General features: G+C 43.7%; 2 protein-coding genes and 1 pseudogene across 2 annotated transcripts; 2 read left to right on the top strand and 1 right to left on the bottom strand.

Annotated features, from left to right (window-relative positions):
- Positions 1–9422: 9422 nt before the first annotated feature.
- Positions 9423–10454, top strand: LOC100826616 (glycine-rich cell wall structural protein). The gene is made up of 2 exons (XM_003561085.4): positions 9423–9592; positions 9805–10454. The coding sequence occupies exons 1-2, from the start codon at positions 9505–9507 to the stop codon at positions 10209–10211; spliced, it is 495 nt and encodes a 164-aa protein (XP_003561133.1). The 5' UTR covers positions 9423–9504; the 3' UTR covers positions 10212–10454.
- A 789-nt stretch (positions 10455–11243) lies between these two features.
- LOC100826304 lies at positions 11244–13111 on the bottom strand (annotated as a pseudogene).
- Positions 13112–13373: 262 nt separating this feature from the next.
- LOC100825992 lies at positions 13374–15055 on the top strand. The gene is made up of 5 exons (XM_003561084.4): positions 13374–13657; positions 13766–13833; positions 14040–14239; positions 14527–14653; positions 14740–15055. The coding sequence occupies exons 1-5, from the start codon at positions 13474–13476 to the stop codon at positions 14869–14871; spliced, it is 711 nt and encodes a 236-aa protein (XP_003561132.1). The 5' UTR covers positions 13374–13473; the 3' UTR covers positions 14872–15055.
- Positions 15056–15075: the final 20 nt, after the last annotated feature.

Below are 15075 nucleotides of genomic sequence, written 5' to 3'. Positions count from 1 at the left end.
CTAATCTAGTAGAGGCGTATTAGGAACACGGTATTTGTTTATTTATCCACACATGTGTTAAGTTTCCTGTTAATACAATTATAGCATGGATAATAAACCTTTATCAAGAACAAAGAAATATGAATAATAACAAATTTATTATTGCCTGTAGGGCATATTTCCAACAGTCTTCCACTTGCACTAGAGTCAATAATCTAATGTACATTGTAATAAATCTAACACCCATGGAGTCTTGGTGCTGATCATGTTTTGCTCGTGGAAGAGGTTTAGTCAACGGGTCTGCGATATTCAGATCTGTATGTACTTTGCAAATCTTTATGTCACCATCCTTGACATATTCACGAATAGTGTGAAACCGGCATTTAATATGCTTGGAATTCTTGTGAGACCTTGGCTCCTTGGTGTTGGCTATGGCACCAGTTTTGTCACAGTAGATGTCCATAGGATCCAACGCACTTGGAACCACACCAAGTTCGGATATGAACTCCTTCATCCAAACCCCTTCCTGCGCCGCTTCTGAAGCAGCCATATATCCCGCCTCAGTTGTTGATGCTGCCACAACGCTCTGCTTAGAACTCCTCCAGCTAACAGCACCACCATTCAAAATAAATACGTATCCGGATTGAGACTTAGAGTCATCCGGATCAGTGTCAAAACTAGCATCGACGTAACCCTTTACGACGAGATGTTCGTCACCTCCATAAACGAGAAACATTTCTTTAGTCCTCTTTAGGTACTTAAGGATATTCTTAACCGTTGTCCAGTGCTCCATTCCTGAATCACTTTGGTACCTGCTAGTCAAACTAACAGCATGAGACACGTCTGGTCTAGTACACATCATAGCATACATAATAGAGCCTATGGCTGAAGCATAGGGGATACTATTCATCTTTTCTCTATCTTTTGCCGTAGCTGGACACTGAGTCTTACTCAATATCTTACTCAATATCTTACCTTGTAACATGGGCCAGAACCCTTTCTTTGCTTGATCCATTCTGAACTTTTTCAGAACTTTGTCAAGGTATGTACTTTGTGTAAGCCCTATCAGGCGTCTTGATCCATCTCTATAAATCTTGATGCCTAATATATAAGCTGCCTCACCAAGGTCTTTCATTGAATTTTGTTTTATTCAAATTGCCTTTAACACTTTTAAGAAGTTCTATATCATTTCCGATCGACAATATATCATCCACATACAGTATCAGAAATGCTACAGAGCTCCCACTCACTTTCTTGTAAATACAAGCTTCTCCATGAGTTTGGACAAATCCAAACCCTTTGATCACCTCATCAAAACAGAGATTCCAACTCCGAGATGCTTGCTTCAGCCCATAGATGGAACGCTGAAGTTTGCATACCTTATTAGCATCCTCAGGATCGACAAAACCTTTGGGTTGCACCATGTGCAACTCTTCCTCAATGTGACCATTAAGGAACGCGGTCTTGACATCCATCTGCCAGATTTCATAATCGAAAAATGCAGCAATTGCTAACATAATCCGAACAGACTTTAGCATCGCTACGGGTGAGAAAGTCTCATCGTAGTCAACTCCTTGAATTTGCCGAAAACCTTTTGCGACAAGTCGAGCTTTATAGACGGTAATATTACCATTAGCGTCAGTTTTCTTCTTGAAAATCCATTTGTTCTCAACGGCCTTTCGGTCATTGGGTAAGTCTACCAAAGTCCATACTTGGTTTTCATACATGGATCCCATTTTGGATTTCATGGCGGCTAACCATTTTTCGGAGTCTGGGCTCATCATCGCTTCCTCATAATTCGTAGGTTCATCGTTGTCTAACAACATGACATTCATGACATGATCATTGTGCCACTCAGGAGTGGTACGTGTTCTTGTCGACCTGCGAAGTTCTGTAGTAGTCTCATTCGAAGCTTCATGATCATTATCATTTGCTTCCTCTCTAGCTGGCGTAGGCTGCACATGAACAGTTTCTGGTGCTGCGCTACTCTCAAATTTGAGAGAAGGTTCAAGAACCTCGTCGTGTTCTACTTTCCTCCCACTCACTTCTTTCGAGAGAAACTCCTTCTCTAGAAAGGACCCGTTCTTAGCGACAAACACTTTGCCTTCGGATCTGTGATAGAAGGTGTACCCAATTGTTTCTTTCTGGTAGCCTATGAAGACGCATTTTTCCGACTTGGGTTCGAGCTTATCAGGTTGTAGCCTTTTGACATAAGCGTCGCATCCCCAAACTTTAAGAAATGATAGCTTAGGTTTCTTGCCAAACCATAATTCATACGGTGTCGTTTCAACGGATTTAGATGGTGCCCTATTTAAAGTGAATGCGGCTGTCTCTAATGCATAACCCCAAAACAACAGTGGCAAATCAGTAAGAGACATCATAGACCGTACCATATCTAATAAAGTGCAATTACGACGTTCGAACACACCATTATGTTGTGGTGTTCCCGGCGGCGTAAGTTGCGAAACAATTCCACATTGTCTTAAATGCGTGCCAAACTTGTAACTCAAATATTCACCACCACGATCCGATCGTAGAAATTTAATTTTCTTGTTACGATGGTTCTCCACTTCATTCTGAAATTCCTTGAACTTTTCAAATGTTTCAGACTTGTGTTTCATTAAGTAAATATACCCATATCTACTTAAGTCATCTGTGAAGGTTAGGAAGTAACGATATCCACCGCGCGTTGTAACACTCATTGGTCTGCACACATTAGTATGTATGATTTCCAACAAGTCACTCGCCCGTTCCATTATGCCTGAAAACGGGGTTCTGGTCATCTTACCCATGAGGCATGGTTCACATGTATCAAATGATTCAAAATCAAGTGATTCAAGTAGTCCATCAGAATGGAATTTTTTCATGCGTTTTATACCAATATGACCTAGACAACAGTGCCACAAATATGTGGAACTGTCATTATCCACTTTGCACCGTTTGGCATTAACATTATGAATATGTGTATCACTACTATCGAGACTTAATAGAAATAAACCATTCACAAGTGGTGCATGACCATAAAAGATATTACTCATATAAATCAAACAACCATTATTCTCTGATTTAAATGAATAACCGTCTTGCATTAAATAAGATCCTGATATAATGTTCATGCTCAACGCAGGCACCAAATAACAATTACTAAGGTTTAAAACTAATCTCGAAGGGAAATGTAGAGGGAGCGTGCCGACGGCGATCACATCAACTTTTGATCCATTCCCGACGCTCATGGTCACCTCATCTCTTGCTAGTCTTCGTTTATTCTGCAGCTCCTGTTTCGAGTTACAAATGTGAGCAACTGAACCAGTATCAAATACCCAGGTGCTACTTCGAGTACTAGTAAGGTACACATCAATACATGTATATCAAATATACCTTTGACGTTGCCAGCCTTCTTATCTGCCAAGTACTTGGGGCAGTTATGCTTCCAATGGCCAGTCCCCTTGCAGTAGAAGTACTTAGTATCCGGCTTAGCTCCAGCTTTGGGCTTCTTTGCGGGAGTGGCAACAGTTTTGCCACCCTTCTTGAAGTTTCCCATCTTTCCCTTTGCCTTCTTGAAACTGGTGGTCTTATTGACCATCAACACTTGATGCTCCTTCTTGATTTCCACCTCCGCGGTTTTTAACATCGCGAGGAGCTGAGGAAGTGTCCTATCCATCCCTTGCATATTGTAGCTCACCACAAAGCTTTTATAGCTAAGTGGTAGTGACTGAAGAACCCGGTCAATGCCTAATTCATTAGGAATCCCAATTCCCAGTTGTCTCAGGCGGTCGGCGTACCTAGACATTTTGAGCACGTGCTCGCTAACGGAGCTGTTCTCCTCCATCTTGCAGTTAAAGAACTTTTCGGAGGCTTCATACCTCTCCGCACGGGATTGGGTCTGAAACAAAGTATTCAGTTCCCCAATCATAGCAAATGCCGTGCCGTGCTCAAAACGCTTTTGGAGCTCAGGTTCCATACCAAGCAAGAGGCCGCACCTAACTGCATTGTGGTCCTCAGATTGAGTCAGCCAGACGTTCCTAACGTCAACAGACTCAGTTGCTGCGGATTCTGCACCAAGCGCTGCATAAAAAACATAGACCTTTTTGGCATCTTCGAGGATAATCCTCACATTACGGAACCAGTCCGTAAAGTTGCTTCCATTGGACTTCAGTTTATCTTTCTCTAGGAGAGTATTCATATTGAACGTAGTACGATCCATTGATCTACAACATATTTGCAAAGACAATTAGACTATGTTCATGATAATTAGTTCAAGCTAATCAAATTACTAATGAACTCCCACTAAAATCAACATCCCTCGGGTTGTTTAGTGACACATGATCCAAATCCACTACACCAAGTCCGATCATCACGTGAGATGGAGTAGCTTCAATGGTGAACATCATCATGTTGATCATATCATTCATATGACTCATGTCTAACCTTTCGGTTCCTTGTGTTCCGAGGCCATGTTTGTACATGCTAGGCTCGTCAAGTTAACCAAAGTATTTCTGCATGTGTAAAACTGGCTTACACCCGTTGTATGCGAACGTAGAGTTTATAACACCCGATCATCACGTGGTGCTTCAAAACGATGAACTTTTGCAACGGTGCATACTAAGGGAGAACACATTATTATCTTGATATTAATAATGAGGGATCATCTTATAATGCTCCCGTCGTAAACTAAGCAAAATAAGATGCATAAAAGGGATAAACATCACATGCATAAATAATGTGACATGATATGGCCTTTTCTTCATGTGCCTTTGATCTCCATCTCCAAAGCACGGGCATGATCTCCATCATCACCAGCCTGTCACCTAGGTCCTCGGGTGTCAAGTATAGTTGCCTCCACCAACTATTGCTACTACAACTATTGCTACTACTAGCGATAAAGTAAAGCAATTACATGGCGATTAAAACATTGACACGAAGGTCATACAATAATTAATGAGACAACCATACGGCTTCTGCCGGTTGCCAAACTCATCGACATGCAAGTCGTGAAATATTACAAAACATGATCATCTCATACATCAAATATATCATATCATATCATATCTTGGCCATACCACATCACATGCCCCTGCAAAAACAAGTTAGACGCTTCTACTTTGTTGTTGCATGTTTTACGTGGCTTTAGGGGCTGCACTAAAAGAACCGTTCTTACTTACGCAAAAGCCACAACGGTGATATACAAATTGCTTATTAACCATATAGGCCTCCCATTGCAAATCAGATTTCAACTATAGTGGGAGAGACAGACACCCGCCAGCCGCATATGCAATACAAGTTCCATGTCAATGCGGAACCGATCTCTTGTGCGATGACAAGTAAGGTTAGTCCGAGCCGCTTCATCCCACTATCCCGCAAAATCCGAAGTGCACAAAAGAGGTAGCGACATGAACATCAACGCCCACAACCAAGTTGTGTTCTACTCGTACAAAACATCTACGCATAGATCTAGCTCTGATACCACTGATGGGTTCGTTGCATGGAAAACAAAAAATTTTCTACGAGAAGTGCGGAAGAAACCCAAGATAATATCTACTAGATGTAAATAACGAGAGGGATTATGAGCATCATACCCTCGTAGACCTCCCAGCGTTATGATCACGGGATGGCGTAGTGGTACTTTCGATGAGATCGATCTCAATGCCGAACGTACGGCACCTCCTTGGTATCCACACATACGGCTTGATGTCGCCTCCTCCTTCTTGATCCAACAAGACGAGGGGGAGAGGTTGACGAGATCCCGGCAGCACGACGGTGTGGTGTAGGATATGGTGGAGAGCTCCGCGGGCAGGGCTTCGCTGCGCACGGGAGAGAAGGAGAGGGGCTCAGGGAAGAGAGATCCAGCTGAGGTCTTGGTGTGTTCTCGCCCCCTCCCCCTCCCCTCTATTTATATAGGGGTGGTGGTCAGGGTTTGCCCCTCCTCCAAGAAGAGGCTAGGGCCGGCTAGGGGAGTCCCGGAAGGATTCCTCCTCCTGCCTGGCCTCCCCACGCACGTGGTTCTCCACCGTACGGTGGTTTCCACCAGGTGGTGGAGTCCCCCTCTATTTAATTAGATTGCTCCTATTAATTCATATAGAGGCCCAATTAAATTCTCAGGAATATTCTGGAACATTTCAGAACCTTCTGAGAACTTCCGAAATCTTCTAAAATATTCCCGGTCAATACCAAAAATACCCCGAACTTTTCCGGAACCCTGAAACAGCTTTTCCATATATATATCTTTATCTCCGGACCATTCCGAAGCTCCTCGTGATGTCCTGGATCCCATCCGAGACTCCGGATCAATATTCGATATCACCATCTATATTCGATAAACACATTAGTCACATGCTTGCAATCTCATTAGGATGTTATATTACCGAGAGGGCCCAGAGATATCTCTCCGTCACATGGAGTGACAAATCTCAGTCTTGATCCATACAACCCAACAAGCACCTTCCAAGATACTTGAAGAACACCTTTATGATCACCCAGTTACGAGATGACGGTTGATGTCCACAAAGTATTCTTCCGGCACTAGGGAGTGGCATGATCTCATGGTCTAAGGAAATGATACTTGCATAATGAAAGCATTAGCAATTTAAACTTAAGTGACACGATCAAAAGCTATGATTAGGTTTGGGTCTGTCCATCACATCATTTTCCTAATGATATGATCTCGTTATTAAATGACAACACATGTCTATGGTTAGGAAACCTTAACCATCTTTTAATCAACGAGCTAATCTAGTAGAGGCGTATTAGGAACACGGTATTTGTTTATTTATCCACACATGTGTTTAGTTTCCTGTTAATACAATTATAGCATGTATAATAAAACTTTATCAAAAACAAAGAAATATGAATAATAACAAATTTATTATTACCTCTAGGACATATTTCCAACATAAAGTATGGTCCTTATGCTCGTGTATAAGAGCAAAGTCCATTCAAGTGACAAATCGGATGAGATCAAGCTTGGCCTTGTGTGGTCTCCTGTGTAATAGCATGATATGGTATGCTAAGCTGTGCACATGTTGTATCAACTCACGCACGTAATAATAAGAGTGAATTCTATTTTAATTGACCCCAATTTTTTTATTTTATACAATCTATTTTATTTAACATGATTTTATAAAATTATCCCATTTAAGCAACTTGTGACACAAATTACCCTATCTAGCGTTTTTCTTCATTTCCCCAAATTATGACATGTCGGACCTGCACCTCAAGTCTATGTCTTTCCACCTTAAACTTATAACCATCCTGCTTAATTTGCCATGATTAACCATGGTTGGTGTCTTCTGTATGTGAAACGATCGGCATGGCTCTGTCGTCGTCGAGGCGGCAACATGAAGAGACAGGGGGAGACGAAGCGGTTACCTGAGATAAAAGCATTGGGGGGCTTTTTGTGAAATAATCTCTCTCTATGTGTGTTGTGGACCTTGCTGTTAATTGGCGAGACTGACGTCCCAAATCATGCCACGTCTCAATTCAGACTAAATTGAACCTTTTTGCTTCCGCTTCTCAACTATTGGGACTAGTCCACCCCAATTTATAAGAATTTGGAGTAATTTGCTCCCAGCTCTCAACTAGTGGGACCACAGGTGTATTTACCTCTACTGAGAACGCTTTGGGCTATTAATTGGGTTGGGGGCACACAGAAAGAGAAAAAGCTTTGAACTTCGAAGTCCATTATTAGGCCGCTCCCAACGCTCGACTCTTGGCTCGGGAACATAGGGAAAATGCCGATGTGTCGTTGCAGTTATTGCAAAAAAGCAAAGAAACGATTCTTGTGTAAACGACGTCCCATAGCTCGGTGACCAATGCACCTACTTACTCTCCTTGATCCCGTGCGGCCAACAGTTCCTTTTCCTTTCTTCCCCGATGGAAACTGGCCCAACTCCAAATCCTCGCTGCTCCTCCCGCAATCGGGTCTCCGCCGTCCTTGCCGCAGTTCTCCTCCGCGCGCCCTCCCCTTGATGCACCAATCCCGGCCACCCTCCTGTCCAATTCCCCGCTTTTCCTCTGGTGATCTCAGTCGCAGCACACCCCGGCCCCTTCCATCTTCCTCGTCGCCTCATCCAGGAATTAGACCGCAGTAGCGAGAGGTTTGTGGGCCTGTGTGCTGGATCTGGCCGTCGGGCGCCGAATCGTTCTGATTTCCTTTCGTCTCCTTTCTGGCGGCGCCTCGTCGAGTTGGGCTGCTCTGCGTCCTGCTTCTCCATGGATGGCGCTACAATTTGTTAGCTGCTACTCCGTACCAATCTGTTAGCTGTTTAGCTGCAGCTGGAGACTTGGAGTACTTGGCATTGTTAGCTGGAGTTGGAGTAGAAGCCAAGTCTATTCGGTGAACTTTTGCAATTTTCACCGCCTCAATCTGTTAGCTGGAGTTGGAGTATTTGGCATGGTTTGTGTGGTCTAGAGGAAGCAGCTACAATACCTAATAAGAATGCAATCTGTTAGCTGCTATTTGGTTTTGTTTGTTGCCCAAACTGCACCCAGAAGAGAATTCGGTTTTGCGTTCAATTTATAATTTCAGTTAGTACGAACTACTTTGATGTGTTGGTTCATGTCACAAATAGCATGATATATTTGTATGAAATGTTTTATATGTTGGTTTATGCCACAAATAGGCCACAATGTTGAGGTGCAAGTAGTAATCCCAACTCTAATTAATTGTAAGCTCACAAGAGACAACATATAAGAGACAATGCATTGAAAAAGTTGTCTTTTAGCATTTTTTACGAACTAAGAGACACTTTTTAAGAGACTATGCATTGGGAGTGGCCTTATCCACTTTTGCTTTGTCCAGCGGTTGCTAGAGTGCACTTATCAAGGAGGCTTGTGTAATTACGATCAACTGTTTATTGCTTGCACTTTTGTTTCTCGTGCAAAATTGTTGAAAAATGAAGAAGACTGTTCATATTTGGGGTAAAAAATCTGGTTGCGATTTATATTGATCGATGTAAAAGTTGTAGACCGCTTGACTCGAAATCCTAGAAACGTCATTGGTATGCAGGCCGGGTGTAGGTGTACATGGGATGTGTGTCATCCGTGAGGATTTTGGCTAACTTTGTGTGATATGGCGTTTTTATGATCATTCTGTAGTCTGTACTAGTGCCAAGAGAGCTCCACGGAAAACATGCGTGAAATCCTAATCGATGATTCATGCACGGATGCCGCCACCACGTACGACGATCCCTACTTTGTTAGCTGGAATTAATTAATTAGCGCACGTAAAACGGACGGATAAAATTAATGTCGATGATGATGCTAGTAGCCAATCAAACTTGACAACGAGGTATACCAGAGCTAGCTCGGCCGGCCCTTCTTGGATCACATCCTAGCTAGGAGTATTATCCTGACAGCCAATTAATCATTGAGATTTTGAAACCTTAATTACTGGGCGATATGTGTGCAAAGCGTGCATGCATTCGCGCATTGCCAGATGTATAAATAGGGCATCTCCAGCAGCGACATGTTCTCATCTCCTAAGCTTTCCTAGCTCTAGCTCCCTCCATAGCTGATCGAGCACCAACAATGGCTGTCAAGTCTCTTCTTCTGCTTGGTGGCGTACTCCTCATGGCCTCTCTCTTGCTTCTGCCGCAGGATGTAACTGCAGCTACAGGTTTCCCCTCTCTCTCTCTCTCTCTCTATCTCTAACGCGATGTGTTTGAACAAGTAAAATCTAGCAAACTGCTCAGGACAAAGCTAGTGACAACATGAGTGATCATTCATTCATGCATTAAGCGAGGATAATTAATTGGTTTTCTTGAATGATCTTTCTTGCATGCATGCATGCACAATTGATCTGACGAGAATAATGTGAAACCTGTGCAGACTACTACGGAAACAATGGTGGATATGCAAACGGTGGATATGCAAGTGGTGGATACGGTGGAGCAACCGGAAACAACGCTGGATCATATGGGAACGGAAACAACGGAGGATACCAATATGGTGGAGCAACCGGAAACAATGGTGGAGGATACACAAACGGGAATGACGGTGGAGTATACCAGTACGGTGGAGCAACCGGAAACAATGGAGGCTATGGAAACGGTGGAGGATACCAGAACGGTGGAGGGTCCGGAAGCTACAATACTGGAGGATATGCTAATCCTGCCAACGGTAATCCTGGTTACGGCGGAAGTGGTGGCGCGTATGGCAATCCAGGCTATGGCGGTGGCAACGGTGGATATGCTAGCGGCGGCTATCCCGGAGGTCAGAATGGTGGTTGGTACTAAGGAAAACTCTTGATATCTACGTTGTGTGTGTGTGTTAAATAAGCAGGCATGCATAGTATTGATGCGTTGATGTGGTTGGATATATAAAAGCATGGTCTTTATGCTCGCATATATGATCGAGCAAGTCCATAAGAGTGACAAATCGATCAAGCTATAGCCTTGTGTGGTCTCCTATGTAAGAGCATCCTATGGGATGCTAAGCTTCAAATATTTTGGCGCATGTTATATCGACTTATATAGTCATCAAATAGCGTCCGCTTTGTTTTCGTTAATCACCCTGGATGTCACCTTTCCCCCTTGAACAGTCGTAAGCCAGTACTACCTGTTCGGACTCTTATTAGGACGCCATGCAAGCTTAATGCAACAACACACACAAAGAAATGTTTTCTTGCCAAAAATAGTGGGTGTTACATACCTAACCTAAGTCCTTCGCTGGCCCGAAGCTGCCTCCAAGGTTGTAGCGTAATGCTCACTCCGTCCCATATAAAATGACTCAAATTTGCCTAAATATGAATGTATCTATCTCTAAAAAACATCTAGATACATGCAATAGAAAGTCACTTGATACGGGGACGGAGGGAGTATAATTCATATACCCACAAATAAAGAGATATAAAATAATCAGGACCTAGTAGCTCAGTCATGTTGAACCTCAGGACCTTTGTTCAACAGTCATCCAAGAGCAGAAAAGGGAATAGAAACAAAAATAAACCGCAAGGCTAATCGTGCAACCAAGCACGGAAATTTCTTGGTCGAATAGCAAGGCTGATACTCTCTCCGTTTCATAATTCTTGTCTCAAATTTGCCCAAAAATGGATGTATCTATTACTAAAAAAACGTCTAGATACATGTAATATTTTGACAAGAATTATGGAACGGAGGAAGTAAAATAATTCACACAGGGGTGGAGAGGGTGTGTGAATATTAAAGGTGAGAAGGATTTTTGTGCACGGTTGTTGAGCAGGTAATTCACTCAGCAGTGTTCTCAACTTCTCATTACAGAATCCTCAAATAAAAAAAACCTAATTACAGAATGCACTTCAGCTCTTACAGATTCGCCAATGAGCCGCGAGGTGACGAGGGGAGGATGCCTTCCTTCTTGGCCATTTCATACAGAGCTATGGCAGAGAGCTCTTTTGCATCTGCTGTTGAGCGCCATAGCTGGTCGTACGGGACCACACGCAGCTTGATCAGCTCGCCGTGGTCCCGCAGGCCAGTTTCCTTCCCCTGGAGAGCCTTGATGGTCTCAGCGTCGACATGACCCCTGTATAGGAACAGGCCAATCTCTTCGTCGCAGCCGCCCTAGTAAAGGAGACACTAGTCAAGAGATTTCTGGACGAGAAGTAAGCGAAAATTTCCAAATAAGTGCCAAAAGGGCCACCCATTTGCATAATTTGTTGCAGAGATTCACAGGCAGGAAATGGATCATGGGCAAATCCAATTCACAGCACTGTTTTGGATTGTTGCCAAATTGCTATGTAACACTGTTTGCTACATCCCCCAGCAACAAGCAACAAACACGGACTACTACTGAGCCGCAAAATTATTGCCAAATTGAACTCAGGTGTTGTGCTCTTCTCATTTCTTTGCAAGGGACCATCTTGTTGCTTTTTGTGTTGTGGAGAATGTGATTCTCAACAGAAACATAGGGCATGATCAGGCAGGGAGACCCAAACAACCTCGAAATATTATCACCAGGGTCTGCCAATTATACTTTAAAGCAAAATTGAGTTGCACTAGTTATGGTATTCTTTTCTGGGGAAAATATTACCAGATTTGTAAAGCGAAGGAAATACTGGTCAGTTACCGGAGACGGAAACATTCTGCATCCAGTAGCAGGATCGAGCAGTGCAGTAAGATCAACCATGTCCTCTAAGTTTAACTTTATACCAGTTTCTTCTTCAACCTGTGAGCAATTAAACTATCATTAGTTCATCAAGGAAGACTGATATATACATTAACTGAATAATTAATACTTCAGCGTTGCAGCAGTATTATAATTTTTGTCTTGTTAACCAAATCAAGCAAAAACAGGGCTAGTGTGACTCTTTTTCTGTAATACCATGTAAACTTCAGCGGATAAATTGTAACATACTTCTTCTATTCCAAAATACACCTCATATAGATTTGTGCACTTGGATCAAGACAGTTCTCGTTTTTAGCGATTAACCACTCATATTGGGTTAATAATAAATGGATGTGATTACTTATTGGCCGGATGCGGATACCAAGAAAAAAATAAAATGTATTGTGGAACAAATGAAAAAAATTTATACACGTTCTATTATGGAATGGAGGAAGTATAGGGAAAGGAATATACTAACCTCTCGGACTGCGGTGCCAACAAAATCGCCTTTTTCATCATCTAGCATACCGGCTGGTAATTCCAATACAAATTTTCCAATAGGCACTCTAGCCTTAAATTTTCAAAGCAGTCAATAGAAGCCTTTGTTCTCTGATCATTCAACCAGTTGCTGGAAGTCACAGAAATATACCTGTTCAGTAAGAACAGCGTAAGTTTGCCCTTTGGACTCCAAAAGAATCAACACAGCGACTGCAGGCCCTCTTGCAAAGACAATTCCTGGAATCTAAATATTTTTTGAATCGATAAAGTGAACTAAACTCTAGTCTTGCCAATGCTATGCATCTAGCATATCCAATTTTTAAGGCAAAACACAGTACACAGAAATATTTAGGAAATGTCTCCAACAAAGATTTCGTATCAGTTAGCTTGAAAACCATCATGCTAATGCAATGCCGAGTCCACCGCCTTCCTGAAGTCCGCCTCGGGGAGGCCCGGCGCCGCCACGACCCGGACGGGGCCGGCCGCTCCCCGCGCCAGGCACCGCGACGGTCGCGCTGAGCTGAGGCGCCGACGAGGCCATGCGCACAGCTCTCCGGCGGTTGGTCGCGAGAAGCAGCGGCGCGCGGCGACGGAACCCGAGCCCAAGCAGACTCTGAGCTGCTGCACGGGTAGTCGCCGTTGCCATTTTTTCACTAGTCGCGAGACCCACCGCCCACGCAAAGCCATGTGCTCTTTGTTGACGATGGGCCATTGGACCAAGATAAATGGGCCTATGGACCATTGGACCAAGATAAATGAGCCCATTGTCTACTTATGCTACTAGAGCCCAAAGGCCCATTTAAAACTGTGACCTCGCTGCCTCTCTAGCCCCGCGTCGCACCAAGCAGCAGTCGCGGGCTCGCGGCGGCGGAAGCAAACCAACTAGAGGCAGCGGCGGCGGAGGAGGAGAACGGGAAGATGACGGGGAAAGGGGTGCGGCGGAGGGAGAAGAACTACCGGGCGGCGCACGGGGGAGACGCGCGGATGCCCCCGCCGCCTAAGCAACGCGAGCTCGATGCGCTCCCGTCCAAGCTCCGCCGCCTCATCGCCATCCAGAACATGCAGAGCGGCGGCGGCAAAGCCGGCGCCGCTGCTTCGTCAGGTGAGCTCCCTAGATTGACCCTATGGCGCCAGGTACATCATTGCTGATCCTCCAGTTCTCTACCTCCCCTGACCGGCTGACCCCTTTGTGGTGTTGGTTGTTGGCCAGGTGTTACTCCTGGGAGCGGTAAGCAAGACGCCGATGGGACGGGGAAGAACAAGGCTAGCAAAGATAAGGTAATGAGTTTAGAGACAGAATGCTGTTACAATTGCGCAGAGTGTGTGACAGAATTTGGTGACCTTTCCTGCTTGCGATCCACAGTGATACACTGATACTGCGGGTGTCTAGTTTGTTTCACCGTTTGAGTTAGCTAGAGCAGTCTGTTAAGGTATCTGCTTTCTGCGGGCTGCACCATTTGATTTAGTTGGTGATGTTTGTGTAGAAAACTAAGAAGCAGGCAGCACTGGAGACTGCTGCCGATGGCAAAGCAGCAGAGGTTAGAGGCGAGGGTGGACCAGAGGACGAGGAGAACGTGAATGCGGATGAAAGCAAGAGAAAGAGGAAGCGTGGGAAGGCTGTCGATCTACGTTTCAAGGAACTTGATGCAGCTGTCTCGGTTTCAAAGAAGCAGAAAAGGAAGAAGTAAGTTGTCTAAGCATTTATTTGTTCTCGTTTGTTTCAATAGAGTCTTATTGAATCATGTAGCTTCTCAACCACCTCATCAATTTGTAATGTTGAATTATTGGTTTCCTCATGTAATGCAAATTCCAAATGGCAAATACCTTGCATCAAGTGCTGCTAAGTTAATCATCTTCGCTTTTCGGAAGCTAGACATATTCAATTAAATACCTGCTACATGTGCTAAAGGAACCTCCTACTTTCTCTAGAGGTGTAGACCGCGAATAATATTTCTTTACCATTAATTTCAGACACTTGGATGAGAAAAAGAAGAAGCGCAAGGGTGGTAAGGTTGAGACTCTTGTGGATTTCCCTGGACGTGAAAAGGTCAAATTTGGTGATATTGTCCAGGCTCCACCAAAGTTATCATTCCCAAAGGTACCTTCCCTTTTCCACATCCTTTGATGTGAACTCTTTTCACTTAATCTATTTTCTGGCTTAAATGTATGTTTTTACTTTTGAAGCTGAAGAGTCCTTTGGATGCTTCTCGTGAAAGGATAAGAAAAGAGGTGGTTGAAAAATACAGAAATATCAAAGGCTGGACATCTAGGCCTGGACTCCAGCTTCCAACTGTAGCTGAAAAAACATCCGTGTAACCGTTTTATCCTGTACTACCTGCTTATTTTATTCTTAGTGAACTTACTCTGCTTAAATCAGAGTAGCTTATCTTACGGGTTCTGTACTCTCCTGCAAACAATTTTGAAACAAAAGATCGATGTTTGGGTACCAAGTCATTTGTTCTGTTTACTTCCGCGATGCAATCACTATATATTCTGGGTATGGAATTGTGATTGCAAGAA

Source organism: Brachypodium distachyon, chromosome 1 (assembly GCF_000005505.3).
Source record: "Brachypodium distachyon strain Bd21 chromosome 1, Brachypodium_distachyon_v3.0, whole genome shotgun sequence".
Lineage (NCBI taxonomy): Eukaryota > Viridiplantae > Streptophyta > Magnoliopsida > Poales > Poaceae > Brachypodium > Brachypodium distachyon.
The sequence above is the reverse complement of the archived record's forward strand: the minus strand, read 5'-3'. Positions and strand labels throughout refer to the sequence as shown.

What these genes read in the sequence shown, in the direction of transcription:
- LOC100826616 (XM_003561085.4), top strand. Translation starts at nt 9,505, where the DNA reads ATGGCTGTCAAGTCTCTTCTTCTGCTTGGTGGCGTACTCCTCATGGCC. An exon ending in GGATGTAACTGCAGCTACAG is followed by an intron (nt 9,593 to 9,804) that starts GTTTCCCCTCTC and finishes AAACCTGTGCAG; the next exon opens with ACTACTACGGAAACAATGGT.
- LOC100825992 (XM_003561084.4), top strand. Translation starts at nt 13,474, where the DNA reads ATGACGGGGAAAGGGGTGCGGCGGAGGGAGAAGAACTACCGGGCGGCG. An exon ending in AAGAAGCAGAAAAGGAAGAA is followed by an intron (nt 14,240 to 14,526) that starts GTAAGTTGTCTA and finishes CATTAATTTCAG; the next exon opens with ACACTTGGATGAGAAAAAGA. An exon ending in CAAAGTTATCATTCCCAAAG is followed by an intron (nt 14,654 to 14,739) that starts GTACCTTCCCTT and finishes TTACTTTTGAAG; the next exon opens with CTGAAGAGTCCTTTGGATGC.